The sequence below is a fragment of the Antechinus flavipes genome, chromosome 2, assembly GCF_016432865.1.
Source record: "Antechinus flavipes isolate AdamAnt ecotype Samford, QLD, Australia chromosome 2, AdamAnt_v2, whole genome shotgun sequence".
NCBI lineage: Eukaryota > Metazoa > Chordata > Mammalia > Dasyuromorphia > Dasyuridae > Antechinus > Antechinus flavipes.
This window is the reverse complement of record NC_067399.1, coordinates 21,249,213-21,268,491: the sequence shown is the minus strand read 5'-3', so window position 1 is coordinate 21,268,491 and position 19,279 is coordinate 21,249,213. Positions and strand designations below refer to the sequence as shown.

Genomic DNA, 19,279 nt, shown 5'->3' with positions numbered 1-19,279 from the left:
TCCCTAGTGACTAAAGGAGGTCCACTCTCGAGATGAGAGCTCCACAGTGACTAAAGGAGATCCACTCTTGAGATGTGAGCTCCACAGTGACTAAAGGAGGTCCACTCAAGAGATGAGAGCTCCCTAGTGACTAAAGGAGGTCCACTCAAGAGATGAGAGCTCCACAGTGACTAAAGGAGATCCACTCTCGAAATGAGAGCTCCACAGTGACTAAAGGAGATCCACTCTTGAGATGAGAGCTCCACAGTGACTCAAGGAGATCCACTCTTGAGATGAGAGCTCCCTAGTGACTCAAGGAGGTCCACTCTAGAGATGAGAGCTCCCTATTGACTAAAGGAGGTCCACTCTAGAGATGAGATATTTTCCAGATTTCAAACTTTTAGATTCTTTAGATAATTTTCTCATCATTTAAATGGGCATCTAACATCTCTTTATCTGTTCATTGCTGTTGAATGAAAATTCCTTGAATGTAGGGACTGTTTCATTTTTTGCTATTTGTCCGCAGAACCTAATACAATGACAGGCACATAGTAATTATTTAAAAATATTTGTTATTGTAATCCATTTAGCTATAGCAATCCACTGATCATCTGTAATCTTTGTCATTAATCTGAGCATTCATCATTTATCTGCTGTTGAAAGGAAGAACTAACATTTATATTATGCTTTAAGGCTTATAAAACACACAATACTTTAAAGTTAAATTTAAAGTACTCTAAAGACTTTTGTGATCCCCTGTATATTCCATTTTATTCTTCTTACCTGTGAGCTCTACCACTATCTCTCTTTTACGGTTTTTCCCCCCTGAGGCAATTGGGGTTAGCTGATTTGCCCAGGGTCACACAGCTAGGAAGTGTTAAGTGTCTGAGACCAGATTTGAACTCGGGTCCTCCTAACTTCAGGGTTAGTGCTCTATCCACTGCAGCATCTAGCTGCCCCACTATCTGTCTATGATAAAGTATACATAAATCTCTCCCACAAAGGCTTCCTATATACAGAAACTGCTTCACTTTGTGTTCATATCACTAGGCTTAGTGTAGTACAGCATGAGGGCTGACTAAATGCATTTTTATTCATCCATCCATCCATCCATCCACTCATTCATCCCTTTCTTCTTCATTCAGTTAATTTTATTTATCCTATAGGATCTCCTACAGTATCTATATACATATACACATGCAATCATGTGTGTAGATACAGCTCTCCACATATAAATATATACACACATATATTATAGTATATCTTCTCTTATGGTACCAGAGTAGTTAAGTAGTACAATGGATCCAGTGCTGAGTCTGGAGTCAGGAAGTCTTATCTTCTCCTTCCAGCCTCAGGGAATTCCTAGCTGTGCGACCCTGAGCAAGTCCCCCTTTGCCTCAGTTTAATGGCAGACCACCCCAGTGTCTTTGCCAAGAAGACCTCGAATAGAGCCGTGAAGAGTCAGACACTCTTCTGACTGAAACTGAAAACACACACACACACACACACACACACACACATAATATCCCAAGAGGAGATATAAAATGTGTTATTTATATATCCTATCAGGCATCTATTAACTGTGTGACCTTGATAAGTCAACCTTCTACCTGCTTCAGTTTTTTCTGTAAAATTGGGATAATAATAACATCTACTTCTCAGGAGTATTGTGAGAATATTATTGGAATGAATATTATTGGTAAAGCATTTAACATGGTGCTTGCCACATAGTAGGTGCTATTACTGTTATTAATTATTATCTGACTCAGTGTGTTTGAGTGGGTAGCTCAACTGGGAAATCACCAGTCACTGAATAAAATATTGAATTGAGCTAAATAGTAAGGGATCATCCATCCTTTTTTATAGTAATTTATTGATCATCTATCTATATGTGTCTCTCTCTGTGTCTTTACTGATTCATAGCCGTTTTCATCTGTCATTTTTATCTAGCATTTATTTATTTATCAGTCAACTGCCTGTTTATCTGTCTCTCCTTCCATCTATAAGACCAATTCTCATTTCTTCAAAGCTTCAGTATTGGCAAATCCATTTCCTCACAGCAACTCAACATGGGAAATGGTGCTTTTGATACCACCGATCGCCTATTACAGAAGAGGAAACCGAGGAGGAAATTTGGTCATGGTCTTCTGGCTTAGGCAGTGGTGGCTTCCTGACTCCTTTGTCTCCACAGCACAGTCCCTCCCTTATCTCCTGTGCATCTTGTTCTTCATCTGTTTTTCTCTCTCAATTGACCATTTGTTTCATTCATTTCTTTATTGCTTAGTTTTATTTTTTCTCTCTTGGTGATTTTATCAATGTAGACAATTTCCAGTGGGGATTTCCTGTAGAGATAAGTAGCTGCTTTTTTTTTTTTTTTAAACATTTTAATTTAAAGTTTTGAGTTCCAAGTCTAATTCCTTCCTTCCTCTCTTTCTCTCTCTGAGATGGTAAGCAATCAAATATAGGTCATACACTTGCGATTATGTAAAACATTTCCAAATTCGTCATTTTGTATGAGAAGACTCAGATAAAAGGAAAAACATGAAAAAAATAAAGTGAAAAATAGCATGCGTTAGTCTGTCTTCAGACAAGATCCATTGTTTCTCAGGAGGCAGATAGTGTGCTTCATCATTAATCCTTTGAGATTGTCTTGGATCATTGTATGGCTGAGAAGAGCTAAGTCACCCACAATTCTTCATCGAACAATACACGATTACAGTGTACAGCGTTCTCCGGGTTCTGCTCACTTCACTCAGCATCAGTTTATGTGATTCTTTCCAGAGCACCTGCTTTGTAACTAAGAATCTTAATCAGTTAATAAGCAGCTTATTAAGCACCTACTGTGTGCCAGGTACTGGGATACAAAGAGAGGCTGAAGTCTCACAAAAAGACAATACACAAACACACTATAGGCAGAAAAAAATCAGGAATAATCACTAGAAGGGAGACCCTAGAATTAAGGGAGAGTCAGAAAAAGATTTTCTGTAGGTTTTAGCTGGGATTTGGAGATGGAGATGAGGAAGGAGAGGGTTTCAGGCATGGGGAAAAGTCGGGGGAAATACATGGGAGATGAGGTGTCCGAAAAGATAATGCGACACTCAGTCAGCTAGCCTGAAGTTAGTGGGTCAGAAGTAGGACTTTAACTTGGGTCTTCCTGACCTAGCTTGCTCTCTATTATATCATGTTGTTATTATCTAGTAGTGAGGGGGTGCCTTGGTTAGAGCACCAGTCCTGGAGTCAGAAGGGCCTGAGTTCAAATTTAACTTCAGACACTGTGTGATATCCTGTACAAGTCACTTAACCTGGGTCAGCCTCAACTTCCTCATTTGCAATGTAAGCCTAATAAATTCTACCGTAATCATTTGTTGTAAGGCTCCAGTGACAGGGAGAAAGGTGGGGTGCATAGTAACATTCATACGGGGAACTCCCAGGAGAGACAATTCCCTCTTCTAATGCAGATCAGCATCGTTTCATTGTCCTAGAGCATGACCTAAGAGGTTGAGTGCCTGGGACGTGTCAGAGGAGATGAATCCCCATTTAATGGCGAGAGAGCTGATTTTGTACCCAGCTTTAACATTCTAGGTTCCAAGACTTCATCCATGCTCTAAGATTCTCCCACAAGAGCTCTGACTTTTCCTATTTTAGCATCACTTAGCTCTGTTCATAGAATCCCTCCCGCTCTGAAATTCTTTGTTCTACGGTCTCTCTCAGTGCTGACATCCTATGTTTTAAAGCCCCTCTCAGTCTTGACATCTTATGTTCTAAGCTTTCCCAGCCTGGACATCCTAGGTTCTAAGGTCCATCCAGCTCTGAGATTCTTTGTTCTAAGGCTTTACCTTAGAACAGCTCTGACATTCCATCTACTAAGACTCCTCTCAGTTCTGATATCTGGTGTTTTAAGGTTTCTCTCAACTCTCACATTTAATGTTCTAAAGTGTGAGCTAAGACTGGCTTGTTGTACATCATACAAGGTATAAGAATTCAGAGTAGGACCTGGTCATTGTGGCCTGGGATAGTGGGATAGATTGGAAGGCCTGAGCTAGGTCTTAAAGGATGATGGGAAAGATCCACCTTGGAGGAAAAGAAGAAAGGACTTCTTAATGAGGGGCCCGGAACCCCTTATGTCCCAAGTGCAACAGTGAGTTGAGTTGCACTGTGTGTAAGAGAACTCTCATGTGTCTGATATAACATTTGAGTGACTTTCAACAAGTCTCTTAACCTTTTAGTCCTTCCTTCCTTCCTTCCTTCCTTCCTTCCTTCCTTCCTTCCTTCTTTCTTTCCTTCCTTTCCTTTCCTTTCCTTTCTCCCATCCTTCCTGAGGCTGGATTTAAACTTAGGTTTTCCTGCCTCCAGGGCAGATAAATTTCTTTATCTGTAAAATGAAGAGGTTGGAACAGATTACCTCCAAGGTCCCTTCCAGTTCTAGAATTCTGATCCTCTGGTCTGTTCCGCTGCTATGTTCAAAAATTCCACCTAAAGTCTGGGGAATACACAGTATGGACACCCAGTTGGCCAGACGTCCCTTAGGGCAGGGATTGTTTCATTTTTGTCTTTGCATCCCTAGCACGGTGGCTGGCACATAGTAGGAGGTGAATAAATGCTGGTTGACTGAGTCCACGAATGTGACTTAAAATCATTCCTAGGGTCACTGAGTCCAGGCAGTCTTTGAACTTGATGGTCACTCTGCTCTGAAATAATCACTGCCATAAGGACATCATTCTTATTTCTATAGACTGACCAAAGAGGCTAGAGCAGCATCAAGCAAATGGGTCTCCTTTTTCTATGGGCAGATGCATGAAGAAAAATGCATCCCTTTAATCTCCACTTCTGCCTTGTGTCCCAGGCCTCTAACAGGAAGGCCTCCCCTCTCACCTGGCCTCCATCAATGTTCTCTGTGAGCTTAGGCACTTCATTTACCTCTGTGGACCTTAGTTTTCCCCATCTGTAAAATGCAGAGCTGTTTCTAGATGGCCCCTGAGAGCTCTTCCAGTTCTAACTCTATGATGCTCTGATTGTCTTTTTTGTGACTGGTCTCAGACTGGCTCCCTGTTGTGGTCTTGCCCCCACCCCGCGATGCTTCTTGGAACCTCCCTTCTCTTTGAACTTTAAGAAGTGAGTTCAGACATATAGCAATGGTCAGGATAAACCATAAAACCCCATGTTTCTTTAACACTTGAGGTTTTCAAAACTCTTTACCCACATCTCCTTTGATGGGGATTATAATGTGGATTTTCTTGACTCCAAGTACCTCTCAGGATAAGGAAGGTAATTAACCTCCAAAAAGGAAAAAGAAATCCAAACATTCACTGGTTTCATTTCAAATGCAACAGAAATCCTGTCGTCCATGTTTTAGGACACACAGAATTCTGGGCTGATTTCTCCCTCTTTATCTTTTCCCCCAAATGCCATTTGTCATATAGGGAGGCTCTTGAAGAGGAGGGAGTAGGAGGGATACATGGCATATGGTAACATGTGGAAAACAGAATATAGTCAATAAAATTATTATCATATAGGCATTCTATATTCTACTTTATAGAAATTTTACTATATTCTACTTTAATAGAAAGTTACCTGGCAATGCAATCTTGGATAGAGCTATTCATTACAACAGCTTTCAATAAAAACATTATTTTCTGCCTTCTTCCTCCAAAAGCTGAGATAATTATAAAGCTCAGCATATAATTGAGAGACCCTAGCATGGGTGTAGGATTGTTGCTTTAAAGTTGGGTCTAAGAGGGCAGAGTGTGGAACTTGGTTTGGGGAAAGACTGGCATAGAACACCAGTCCTGGAGTCAGAAGGGCCTGAGTTCAAATTTAATAACTTAATAGATAGATAGATAGATAACTCATGTTTTCTGCATCCAAATCTAGCTTCCTTTTATGCTGCATCCTTAAGGGAGATAGGAATATTTTTTGTAAAGGCCGAAATTTTGGTGCTCCAGAGAGGAGGGAAGCCCCCTTCTCCTCATGCAGGCCCGCATCTTCTCTGCCTCCAGCAGAAGGGTTAAATGTTGGCTCAGGGTGTCACAGTCGGTGTGTGTAAAAACCACAACTTGAATCCAGGACCTCCCAGAGGGTTCAATCTTGACTAAGAAATTCATAAGCTCTGTGAAATCTGGATAAATCACTTAGCCTCTCCTGGACCTCATTTTCCCTCTTTGGCAAAAAATGGGAGGGAAGTTGGATTTGCCATCCTCTCAGTCCTGTCCATTTTGAAATCTATGATGTTGTGATTTATCCAACCCCTTCATTTTATAAATGAAGAAACTGAGGTCCAGTGGCTTGCATAAGGCCACCCATAATGTCAAAACTAACATTTGAACCCAGTCTTTTGACTAAATTATCAAGTGTTCTTTCCCTCTGGTCCAAGGAGCAGAAAATCCTTGTCAATGTCACTGGGCAGTGACAGAACCATAATGTTAGCCTAATAGCTCACAGTCCCCTGTAGGGCGCCAGCCTCTTTCACACTGTCTTCCAAACCCCCAACTTCCTATGTCTTTGCCACCCTAAGCATGAGAAAACGATGCTCCGGGATGGGGGCTCTGAGCTATCTCCTTCCTAGAGGAGATGGGCTGCGCTGAGATAGCTCTACTTTATCATCCAGGTCCCCAGCCCCCTAACCCTCCCTTCAATCTCGCCCTCTGCCTTGTATCCCAGCACTTATTTGTGAGATGGGGAGCACCATTGGGGAGCACTCTGTGTTCATAATTAGGGAGCCTTTCTGTGATTAAGTGAGGGTCTATTCCATTATCAATCAGTGCTCAGAATAACGGGCCAGAATGCGGCTGACCAAGCGAACTTTGGTGCTTAGTAGGCGGAGAAACAGTCTTAAAGCCAGAAAGGCCTAGATTCAAGTTTCATTTTGAAGGATCTTGACTGTGTCACATGGGCAGGGAAGTAGCGGAGAATGTGCTAGAGGGAATTGGTGGAAATCTCTGGCTTGGGAATTCCCTTCGCTCAGTGAAATCCCGAGGCCAGTCTCTGTCCTCTGTCTTATAGGGTTTAGAACTGGAAGGGACTTGGACACGGTCTGGTCTAATCTCCTCATTTTACACAGGAGGAAACTCAGACCCAGCGGGTTCAATGGCTTGCCCCCAGATCACCCAGGCCCTAACAGGGGCTACAATTTGAACTCGTGTTTTCTGCATCTAAATCTAGCTTCCTTTTCTGCGACATCCTTAAGGGAGATGAGAGTATTTTTTGTAAAGGCCGAGGCGCTTTTCCGAGGGGCTCAGGGTCGGGACGGGAGAGGTGAGGTGGTGGGACTGTGTACGTATCACTGGGGGTGGGGGCAGGACTAGGGGAGAAATGGCTTTTCAGATGGTTGAGGGGAGGTAGTTCCGTCTTTTATCAGGGCAGCGTGGGAGCAAGCCCAGGGACGGGAGTGGGAGGTGGAAATGAAGGGCAGGAGGGAGAGAGGGAGGAAGATGAAAAGGGAGATGGAGCCAAGGTGGGGGTGGATATGGGGAGGGAGAAGAACCATCTCAGGGGATCTGGTGAGACGAGGGTAGAAGGAGACACAGGAAAGGCAAAGATGAAAGGAGGGGATTCCCTGTCAATGCCTAAATTAATTAAAAGAGCTTGGAGATGTGGGTTCTAGCTTGTGCTCTGCCCAACTGGGTGATCCCAAGACTGCTTCTTAATCTTCCCATTTGAAAAACAGGGAGTAGCCTGAGAATCCCCAAGATGTCCAGCGACATCTGGGCTGTGGGCAGGCCCGTACATGACACCTTTCTAGCTGGGGAGCTCTCCCTGAACTTGGGCCCACTAATGAGCCTTTGAGAAGCTGGAATTAGACCATCAGGATGAGATTAGCAATTGGGATCAGCAGGGGAGAGGGGTGAAGCAAGAGATCATATTTGGAAAGGGGAAAAGAGAGGGAGGGGATAGTTTAGAGGTGGAACTGACTTTGAACAGTATTAAAGATGGGGTTGAGATTAAGAGCAGAGTTGATGGTATAAAGGATGTAGTTTAGAGATGGAGATGAATGAATGAAAGAAAAAGCATTTATTGAGCACTTACTTGTGCCAGACTCTGTGCTTTCAAACATTAAGGATACTTCTGATGTATTTCGTCAAAAAAAAACCTGCCATCAGGGAGTTTATTTTCAGGTAGACAGAATATATTATAAAATGGAGCTTCAAAAAGGGGACCAGAGTCAACAAGACAATCCGTCTACATGGCCTTTTCAACAGTGGAAAGTGTTGAGTTGATTACTTTTCTCCAAACCTAGAACTGCAAGAGGAGAGGAATGGGAAAGGTCTGATATTTAAGCATCGAGGTGACTGGAAAGTAGTTTGGGAGGGAGGTCTGAGTCTGGGCAAAATAAGGGGAAGGAGGTTCACTAGTCAGCGACCGGGAGTGTGGGTGTCGAGAGCAGTGGAGTTGGAGCAGGAAATAGAGATAGATGGGCTCCTGATTGGGATTAAGAATAAAGTTAAGAATGGGAATAGACAGGGTGAAGGTAGAATTGCTGATGGGAAATAAGGCTGCAACTGAAGAGAATTATGTTGGGTCACCCAACCAATGAATAGGGAAGTACTTGAGAGGAGACGCTGAAGAAGAGAGAGATGAAGTATTTATTAAAGGCTTACCACGTACCTAGTACCATCGCACTGTGCTAAGTGCCACGAAGGTAAAACGAGAAAAGTTTTTGACGATGGAGACCCTGGATGATTATTTTCCAAACAGAAGGAAATAAGCTTAAATGAAAGCAGGAGCCATTGCAGTCGGACAAAAGGAAAACCATAGATATTAGGATAGTTTGGGTTCAAATCCAGGACAAACCCTGGTTGGGTTCTCCGTCCCCAAACCAGGGTTCTCCATCCTGAGAGTCACGCAAAGAACAGGACTGACCTTTCAATCTGAAGGCTTAGACCTAAGGGCAGGGGACTGGATTCAGTCAGTCAGTCAACAAACATTTGTTAAGCTTTTACTCCGCACCAAGCATTATGCTAAATTGTAAGGCTACATAGAAAGTCTCTGCCCTTAAGCAGCTCATAGACTGATGAGAGAGAAAGAGATATTCAATGACCCCTCACATACATAGATTAAAGCTCATATACATACATCTATGTGTATTATATATTAATATATGGTAGAGCTGGCTCACAAATATACATAAAGAATCTAAGTATTTGAAAGGTGATTGAAACAAGAGCCTGAAGGAAGAGAAAGGAGGCACTGCATAATAGGAAATAACAGATAATCCCCAAATCCATTTCTATTCTCCTCTATAATACTTGGATATGCTGAGGCTACGGGGGCATGTATTCATTTATCTTGCTCCTCACGTGCTCTTTGCACTTTACGTGTCTGTATAAACAAGGCTGTCTCCCATGAGTGAAGCACTTTGATGTTCTCAAGGCTATGTCACATCTAGATACTCAATTGATCCTTACAATATCATCTGCTGCTTACTGTCTGTGTGACCCTGGACAAGTAACCCAAGCTTCTTCGGCCTCAGTTTCCTTCTCTGCAAAAATGAGAGGGTAGGACCAGGTGACTTCTGTGGACTTTTTCAGTTTTAGATCTACCTGTGTTCTTGTGATAAAGACCTCTAGGTGTTCCACAAAGTGAGGAAACTGAGACCCAGGGAAATAAGTTACTTAAAGACATAGTTAAGGGGGGAAGAGAGAGAGAGAGAGAGAGAGAGAGAGAGAGAGAGAGAGAGAGAGAGAGAGAGAGAGAGAGAGAGAGAGAGAGAGAGAGAGATGGATAGATAGATAGATAGAAGGATGGATGGATGGATACATAGATAGATAGTAGATAGCAGATAGGATGAATGGTAAATAGATAATGGATAGATATATAGATAGAGGAAAGATAGATGGTAGATAGCAAATAGATAGGATGGATAGATAGATAGATGGTAGATAGTAGATAGATAGATGGTGGATAGATAGTAAATGGTAGATTGATAGGCTAGATAGATGGTGGGTAAATAGATAGATGGTAAATAGGTAGGTAGGTAGATGATGGTTAGATAGAGGAATAAATAACTAGATGATGGATAATATATGGACGGATAAATAGATAAATGGATAGAGGAATAGATGAATAGATAATAGATGATAATGATCGATATCATGATATAATGATATCATCTAATGATAGATAGATAAACTCTTGGATGATAGATAAATGAAGCATTTATTACAGGCTTCTCATGTGCCAGGCACTGGGCCTAAGTCTTATGAATATGAAAAACAAGAAAAAAGTCCTCAGTTTTGGCTTAATCTTTTCATCATCCAACATGAGATATTTGGTTGAATGAGATGGTGAAAAGGGGAGCTGTTCTAGGACTTTTCTTTGAAGCTAATAATAATAATAGTTTGCCAGCATTCAGGGATCACTATAAGGTTTGCAAAGAGCTTTACAAATATTTAATCCTCACAACAACCCTGAGAAGTAGGTGCGATTATTATCTCCATTTTACAGATGAGGAAGCTGAGGCAAAGAGAAGTTAAATGACTTGCCCACGATCATCCAGCTAGTAAGTGTCCAAGGTTGAATTTGAACTCAGGACTTTCAGACTCTGGGCTTGTAGACCTATCCATTGAGCACCTTTCTTGACCCTGCTGAAGTTAAGACTCGTTGCTGTGGCCTCTCTTGGGGTCAGCTTGTGGGATGTGGTCTGACTTCCATCTGGTTTGATCAGCATTGGGGACTGCCCCCTCACTGGGGGGAGGAGCAGCTGTGTCCCTCACATCCTGAGCATCAGAAGAGTTGTCCAGTACAACAAATAGCTTTGGAAATAGCAGTAGACAAGCATTTTAAAGCAATTTGTCAGGTTCTATTCCCTCACTTTGCAGAGAAGTTCAAAGGAGGGAAGGTAGCCTGAGGAAAATCAGACAGCCTTCCAAGACCTCAGTTTCCAACTCTGTGAAATGGAGAGAGGGGAACCCCTGGCCTTTGTTATGATTCACACCAGGGTTCCCTCCTCCTCGGGAGTGAGGGAGCTTCTCAGGCACCTTTTTCCTTGACAGAAGGGCTTTTTTTCCGGGGTGCCCTCTCCCCCAACTGTGATCCTGCTGATCTACCTCCCCCCTGCAGGGGCTGCCAGTGCCTGAGAACCAGCAGCTTCCTCTGTGCCACATGGCCCTCCCTGGGCGGCTGCAATGGATGGCAGCAGCTCCCAGGAACTGGCGCCTCCTCTCTCCCACCCCGCCCCCAATTCTGCAGTCACAGAGCCCTGACTCACCCACCTCAGTGCCCGCCGGGAAGGGTGAGATCATCCACCCACTGTGCCGTCACAACCAGATCCAGCACCGGACCTGGGCAGGAGCCAAGGGCCAGGGCAGAACCCCCTAGGTTACTTAGGATTACACCTCAGGAAGACACAGAGGCACGGAGTAGGAGGAAGATGAGTTCAAAACTGAGAATTAGAGGACCTAGATTTTAATTCTGGTCCTGCCCCTTACTTCTTGTATGATCTTGGAGAAGTCACATCTCTTGTGCCTCAGTTTCCTTTTTTGAAAAATAGGATATAAAGTAATCCCTCAGGTCTTTTCCAGTTTGTATTGATTCAGATCTATTCTATAAGGTAGGAGGGAGGTTCAACATCTCTCAGCCCAGTCATTGTCTCTTGGTATTACCACTATCTCCCTGGAAAACATGGCATAGCTACAATTTGTGCCAGGCCCTTCAAGGCTTACATTTTCCTTATCTGAAATACTGCTGAATAAGAATAGAGATTTAAGGTCTTCAAAGCACTTGACATCTATTCCTACGATCCCTGCAACAGCCCTGTAAAGTTGGAGATGTAATTAATTTTTTAATTTTTAAACATTTTTAAAAGTTTTGGGATCCAAAGTCTATCCTTCTCTCCCTCCCTGAAAGCAGATATAGGTTAGACATGTACAATTATGTAAAAACATTTCCATATTAGTCATTTTGTTTAAGAAGACTCAAAAGAAAAAAAAAGAAAGAAAAAGTTAAAAAAAAAAAAAACCCAGCATCCTACAGTCTGTATTCAGTGACTATCAGTTCTTTCTCTGGAGGTGAAGAGCGTGCATCATCATCAGTCCCTTGGGATTGTCTTGGATCACTGGATGGCTGAGACCAGCTACGTCATCCCCAGTTCTTTATCTGACAGTACTGCTGTTCTCCTGGTTCTGTTCACTTCCTTCTGCATCAGTTCATGTTAAGTCTTTTCAGGCATTTCTGAGGTCATCCTGCTTGTCATTTCTTCTAGAACAGAAGTATTCTTTCTACAATTCTCTATCACAGCTTGTTTAGCCATTCCCCAATGGATGGGCATCCCTTCGATTTCCAATTCAGGAGGAGGGAGGCTTGATTATTATTACCATTTTGATAGGAAACCGAGGCAGGCAGCAACAGTTAAGTGACTGGCTTAGGGACACACAGCTGGCAAACATCTGAAGCAGGTTTGGAACCCAGCGTCTTTCTGACTCCAAATCCAGTATCAAATGAGTAAATAGAATATGCATACAAAATAAAGGGTTTAAACAGTGGGTTTTTTTTTTTTTGGACAAATCCAAGACCAGAATTTAACTCTCTTAGGCCTTAGAATAATGTTCCTTTCCAGAGACTCCATGAAAAAAAGACAAGTTAGGAATTATTATTCCCATTTTGCACATAAAAAAAGCAGAGCTGGAGAGGTTCGCAGCAGAGCTGAGGTTAGAACCCAGAACTCTTTTATCATAGGCATCCAACCAGGATCTCAGATCTGGAAGGCTTTTGAAAGTCCAGAAAGAGCCCCAGTTTTACAGCTAGAGAAACTTACTCCCAGGGAAGGCAAATGAATTGGCCACAGTCACGCAGGCAGTCTGGATTTGGACCCAGATCAGTGCTCTTTTTCCTGAACTCTGCTTGAAGGCCCACTCAGCAGCATCTTTCCATTTCCTGATCCTGAGCCCAGAGCTCACCCGCCATGGCTCTTAGAGAAATGGAATTGGTCCTGGAAGCAATAGGGAGCCATTGGACATTGTTGAGTATGGAAATGCCAAGTCCTGGCTTGTGCTTTAGGGAGATTATGTTGACGTTTAGAAGGTCTGCTGAGAGTGGTAATGGCATTAAATTCAAAGCCAGGCAGGACTCCCGGGTAACGACAAACTATTATACTGTCTTGTGGAGTTCCAAGTCCAGGATGGAGGATACTGGACTGAGAATCTGGGGGGTTGGTTCAGTGGGTCATGGTCAAGGAGATCAGGCAGTGTCCAGAGGGTCAGGCCATTAGATTAAGGTTTTGAGTGTCAGGTTTGGAGGCAGGATCATAGAGCTCTTTTCCTCAATCAGGGGGATACCCTTCTTTTCATTCTCCTCCTCCCCTCTGGGGTTCCCCAGCTGGCCTGGGGTGATATGGCAGCATTTCACACTATGGTGTAACCTGCTAACTCATGCAGAGTCCTCCCCCAGGTTGTGGTTTTATTTTTACTTCCTGGAGGTGCTCACTTCTGGGATGGGGGTGGCAGGGGCCTGGAAGCTCCCCTAATTGGAAGTGCTAAAGTGGCTTCCAAGTGGGGAGTTGGTTCAGATATTCTTCCAAAGTGCTCTGCCTCCCCCAAGAGAACCCAGAAGCCTCCCCAGCTGCTGAGGGACAGAATCATCCCACAGCAGAGCAAGAAGAGGTCTTTCAGGTCAACAAGTCATTGGGTCATAGGTGTAGATCCAGATAGGATTGTAGAGGCCATCGAGTCCATTTTGCAGAAGAGGAAACTGAGACTCAGAGAGACAACCACAGAAAGTACCTGAGGCGCTTCTCATCCATGTGCTGTGTCACACCGTGTCCACTTCTTTTATAGATGAAGAAAGTTAGATGCAAGAAAGGAAAGTGATTTGTTTCCGATTACTAGTGTCCAAGTACTCAGTAGGGTCAGAACTAGAATGCAGGCTTCTGGCCATCTTGACAGTCTGATACAAGCTATAAACATTCGTTCTTGCCAGGGGATGTAAATTCAACACACACTTATTAAGTGCCTACTGTGCACTGGGGATACAAAGATAAAATGCCAACACACACACTTATTAAGTGCCTACTGTGCACTGGGGATACAAAGATAAAATGCCAACACACACTTATTAAGTGCCTACTGTGCACTGGGAATACAAAGATAAAATGCCAACACACACTTATTAAGTGCCTACTGTGCACTGGGGATACAAAGATAAAATGCCAACACACACTTATTAAGTGCCTACTGTGCACTGAGGATGCAAAGATAAAATGCCAACACACTTATTAAGTGCCTACTGTGCACTGGGGATACAAAGATAAAATGCAAACAGCCTGCCTTCAGGGAACTTACTTTCCAGGGAGAGACACAAGATTATTTGAGGGGAAAAGAGGGAAAATGAAGTAAGGAAATCAAGAAAGGCTCAGATAGCAATGAAAGCCATGACGCCTTAGCTGAGGCTGCAAAGGATGAGAGGAGGAAGTTAGCTTGGAGTGTGCTCTGGGCCTGGAGATCAGCAAAGGCATGGACTCTGGAGATGGGATGGCTGCAAAGGCCAGGGAACAGCAGAGATCAGTTTGTCTGCAGAGGAGTGTGAAGACTAGAAATATGAAATAAAGGGAGAGAAGTCTGGACTGAGCAGGAGAACCCAACTGTGTAGGGCCTCAAGTACCCAAGTGTGGAATTTTTTTTATCCCAGGGGCCATTGCAAATTATTGGGGGGGGGGGGAGCAGCATGGTGAGTCCTGGGAGTGGAGTGGAGGATGGTTTGGAGTGGAAAGACTGCAAAACAGGAGTCCAGCTGGAGGCTGTTTCAGTTGCCCTGGTGGGGACAGCTCCGGGTGCTGACTGACTGAAAGGGGATAGACATGAGACACATGGGGGCATTAGGAAGAGCGGAATGTGACCCTTGATTGGATGGGGCCCGTGGCAGCTGAGCAAAGGGGCAAAAGCAAAGAATGATGAGAGTCTGACTGACCAAAAGGATAGAGATAGGGAAGTCTGGAGGAGCAACCAGATCCAGAGCTCTAGTTCAGCCATTTGAGATGCCTTTCTGCAGCCAATGGAGCTGTCCAGAGAGCAACTAGAAGGGAGCTCGGGAGAGGCTGGGGGAAAACTTCCTGGAGGAAGTGAAGAATACTTCACAAATTAACCTGGAGGCTGCTCTACCATCTTATGATATAGACCCTAGAACTGAGTTTAGTCTGCTCAGTGTGGTCTGACTAGCAGAGGACAGCAAGAAGAGCCCATCCTCACCAACACACACACACACACACACACACACCTTGTTCTAAAGAGCTTGTTTTATGAAGATTTCTTTAGCCCAATTTGCTGCTGTGTATATTTCTAGCTCATATTGAGGTTGGAGGCTACACAGCAGAAGTATAAATGGGATCACATCTACTTGGCAGTCCAGTTACCGATTCTTTCTCTAGCCCAGAGTGGTGACTCCCAGTATACCCGCTCTTGACAATGCATATTCTAGGGTCTCTCCCAGCTCTGACACCCCCTATTCTAAGCCCTCCCACTCTCCTATTTTCCATTCTAATACCCCTCCCCACTCTCCTATTTTCCATCCTAAGGCCCCGCCCCACTCTCCTATTTTCCATCTAAGGCCCCGCCCCACTCTCCTATTTTCCATCCAAAGCCCCTCCCCACTCTCCTATTTTCCATTCTAATGCCCCACCCCCACTCGCCTATTTTCCATCCTAAGGCCCCTCCCCACTCTTCTATTTTCCATTCTAATGCCCTCCCCCTCTTCTAGTTTTCATTTTAATGTCCCGCCCCACTTTTATTTTCCAGTCTAAGGCCCCTCCCCACTCCTATTTTCCATTCTAAGGCTCCACCCATTCTTATTTTCTATCCTAAGGCCCCTCCCCACTCCTATTTTCCATTCTAATTTTCCACTCTCCATTCTCCTATTTTCCACTCTTATTTTCCATCCTAAGGCCCCTCCCCACTCTCCTATTTTCCATCCTAAGGCCCCGCCCCACTCTCCTATTTTCCATCCTAAGGCCCCGCCCCACTCTCCTATTTTCCATCCTAAGGCTCCGCCCCACTCTCCTATTTTCCATCCTAAGGCCCCGCCCCACTCTCCTATTTTCCATCCTAAGGCTCCGCCCCACTCTCCTATTTTCCATCCTAAGGCCCCGCCCCACTCTCCTATTTTCCATCCTAAGGCCCGCCCCACTCTTATTTTCCATCCTAAGGTCCCTCCCCATTCTCCTATTTTCCATTCTAATTTTCCACTCTCCGTTCTCCTATTTTCCATCCTAAGTCCCCTCCCCACTCTCCTATTTTCCATTCTAATGCCCCACCCCCACTCTCCTATTTTCCATCCGAAGGCCCCGCCCCACTCTCCTATTTTCTGTTCTAACGCCCTCCGGCTCTGACATCTGAGGGCGATAACAAGGGGCGTTGTCCAGGTAGGGCTGTGAAGCAGCGGTCCTTTGTGAGCAGCGGTCAGTAAGGGCCCGGGGCCTCTGTTTGTTGAGTTGGTGCATGCAGGGATGAGTGACCAAGGGCTCCAACCCTTCTGACCTGTGCCTCCCTCTCCACCCCAGGTGAAGGTTTGGTTTCAGAACCGGCGGACAAAGTACAAGCGTCAGAAGCTGGAGGAAGAGGGCCCCGAGTCGGACCAGAAAAAGAAGGGCTCCCACCACATCAACCGGTGGCGCATCGCCACCAAGCAGGCCAACGGCGAGGACATCGACGTCACCTCCAATGACTAAGAGGGGGCCTGGGGAGGGGGGGCAGCTGAGAAACCAATGAAGGGAGCCAGGTGGCAAAGGGACATCGGAATGGACTCCAGGGAGACCCAGTGGAAACCAACCGCCAAACCTCCTGAGCTCCCCCGCGCGCCCAGGCCCAGTCCTCCGCCTCCCTCCGTCCCTGCTGGGCTGGGCAGCAGCAAGTGGACGGCTCCTACTGGGGACTTCCAAGGCACTCAGAGACTCGGGCCAGCTGACCGGAGGGGGGAGGCGCAGCAAGGAATGCCTTCCTCCGGGTTCTGTCTCTTCCAAACTCCTCGGGCTGGACGGGGTCGAGGGACCTGCAGCATCAACTCTGGCTCAGTGAGCCTGTCAGCCTCACCCTGGGACTCCCAACCCTGATCTCCTACCCAAGCCTTCTCTGTTCCCTTTGCCTTTTCTGTTCTTACCTCCTTCCTTTGAACGAGTTTTTATTTTAATTTATTTCTTGTCCAAAGGCCCCTCTGATCCCCGATCCCCACTTCCCTACCACGACCCCAGCTATAGGCCTTAGTGACATCCTCCTGTGTCTCCCTTCCCTGTGGATAATAAAACGAAAAAAAAAAAATCTTTGTCTGAGTGACCCTGAAACTTGGCTCCAATCCACAACAGCGTGGGCTGTGCACTCGGGAGAGATGCTAGGAATAAGCAGTCTCGGAGAGTGCGTTGGGGTGGTCATAAGTGTGGAGGGGGGAGGAAAAGGTTCCTTTCTCTTACCAACCTAGCTAGAGTCATCCCTGGCAGTAGAAATGGTCTGGGAGCACCTGGGGACACCCTCAACTCACAGGGAGAATCCCATAGAGACAGCCATACCAGGTTCAAGGTACTCTATGGATCTACTATGGCTTTACTATGGATCTATTTTGGATTTATATCCATAATAGCAATAGTCCATGGGTTCCCATCAAGGTGTCTACCTTTAATTATCGGTCAGAAGATGATTAGTTTGAAACAAAGGCATTTAATAGAAAATAGTGATAAAATACTTCCCTCATAAATCTAAGACACACTTATAAATACACATCATCAGTGAGAAAAGCAGACACCTGTGTGTGAGGGAGTAGCCCCAAATGGAACATAGGTAACCCGAGACTGTTCATGTCTCAGATGTTTGGGGGCTACCTGGTGGCGATATGATGCCGTTGGTCTTTTCCTCACCTGTCTCTGTCAGACACTTACTTTCAGTTCGATGCTATTTCATTGAACATGCAAATCTTTGCTAGACACACCCTCGATGAGTCTTGACCAGATCTGGAGTCTCTGCTGAACATGGACATTGCTTTGCCAGACGTATGTAATGACCTCCCAGGTAACCACTGGGCCTGGGACTGCAGAGCTTATTATATCTCTGCTTTCTGCTTCCGGCTTCAGCTGAGTGGTTAAAACCGGTGGCCATAGTGCTCTAGCTTTCGTATGAGGAGAAAGGACTCTGGATAGCTCTTTTAGTTAGAAAATTTTGTTTTAATGGCAGTTTTAGGAAAGCAGTCCCCCTTAGGCCAATAGGTGAGGAACAATCCTCAGAAACAAAAACTTTCTGTGACTGTATTATAGGTACCCGTCTTCTTCCCTGCAGAATCTTGGCTATGATGCTTCTTATTTTCAGCAGGAAATTCTAAGTCTCAGAAACAGGAGATATTCCTAAGTAGTATCCTCAGGTTCCAGTTTATCTTTTCTTTGGACAAAATCCTTCGGTTGGGTTCTCCTTGGGATTGTTATCTTGCTCTGATTTATGGTAAACATTCTATATAATGCCTGATTTTAATTTCTGAAAGATCGACTGCATTTCCCATGATCCTTATCCAAATAAGGATTATTTGCCAAACACCTCTGGGTGATTCAAAGTTTCCTGAAGATTTTTTAAAATTTAATTTTAAGCCTTGTCTCTTTCTATGTAGCTAAAATGGGTGAGGAAAAGGCATAGAGACAAAGATCAATCCAGAAGACAAGGACAATGTCTTCCTGCAAACCTAGTCACCTCATGACTTTTCATATATATGTTTATGTATATGTATGTATATGACCAACAAAACCTGAAAAGGCTGCATTTGGAGTCAGGTTCTAGGTTCAAATCCTTGGTCTGCTAATTGCCATCTGAGTAACACTGGACAAAGTCATGTAGCTTTTCTGGGTCTCATTTCCTCATGCATAAAATAGTGCTAGAATCAAAGATTTCGTTTTCAAAGGGACCTTAGAAGTCATTTGACCCAACTCTTTCATTTTCCAATGAGGGAAACCTAGATCCCATGAAATTAGCTCTAGCAGATGGCCCAGAAGTTCTCTGTGGCCAAAATTCTAGTTGGGGGTTAGGTCCTAGTCCCTCAGAAGTTCCTCCTCAAGTAGGGATTGATGGGATCATAGAATCTTAGAATCGAAGGGACTTTGAGGTTATATAGTCTATCTGATTTTAGAGATGGAGGAAAATAAGGTCCAGTTAGTTGGCGGCAGAGTGGAGATTGGAATCTCCCAATTCCAAGTATGGAATTCTCTCCACATTGCTGGGACGACCTGTGAGATCCCCTTCAGCTCTGTACTTTCAAGACTAATTCTTTCTCATTCTCTCCCACCAGTTTTCTGGAGCATTTATGTGTGTGTACAAGGGTTAATTGTGGCCAAGAGCTAGGAGGTTTAGGCGCT

At 44.5% G+C, this 19,279-nt stretch overlaps 1 protein-coding gene across 1 annotated transcript in view; it reads left to right on the top strand.

Moving 5' to 3' along the window:
* EMX1 (empty spiracles homeobox 1) overlaps window positions 1-17,232 on the top strand; it is a 39,279-nt gene extending 22,047 nt beyond the window's left edge. Inside the window, exon 3 of the mRNA XM_051974275.1 lies at window positions 16,460-17,232. Coding sequence (XP_051830235.1) covers window positions 16,460-16,627 — 168 coding nt within the window. The 3' untranslated portion in view covers window positions 16,628-17,232. The remainder of the gene's footprint in view (window positions 1-16,459) is intronic.
* The last annotated feature ends 2,047 nt before the right edge of the window (window positions 17,233-19,279 follow it).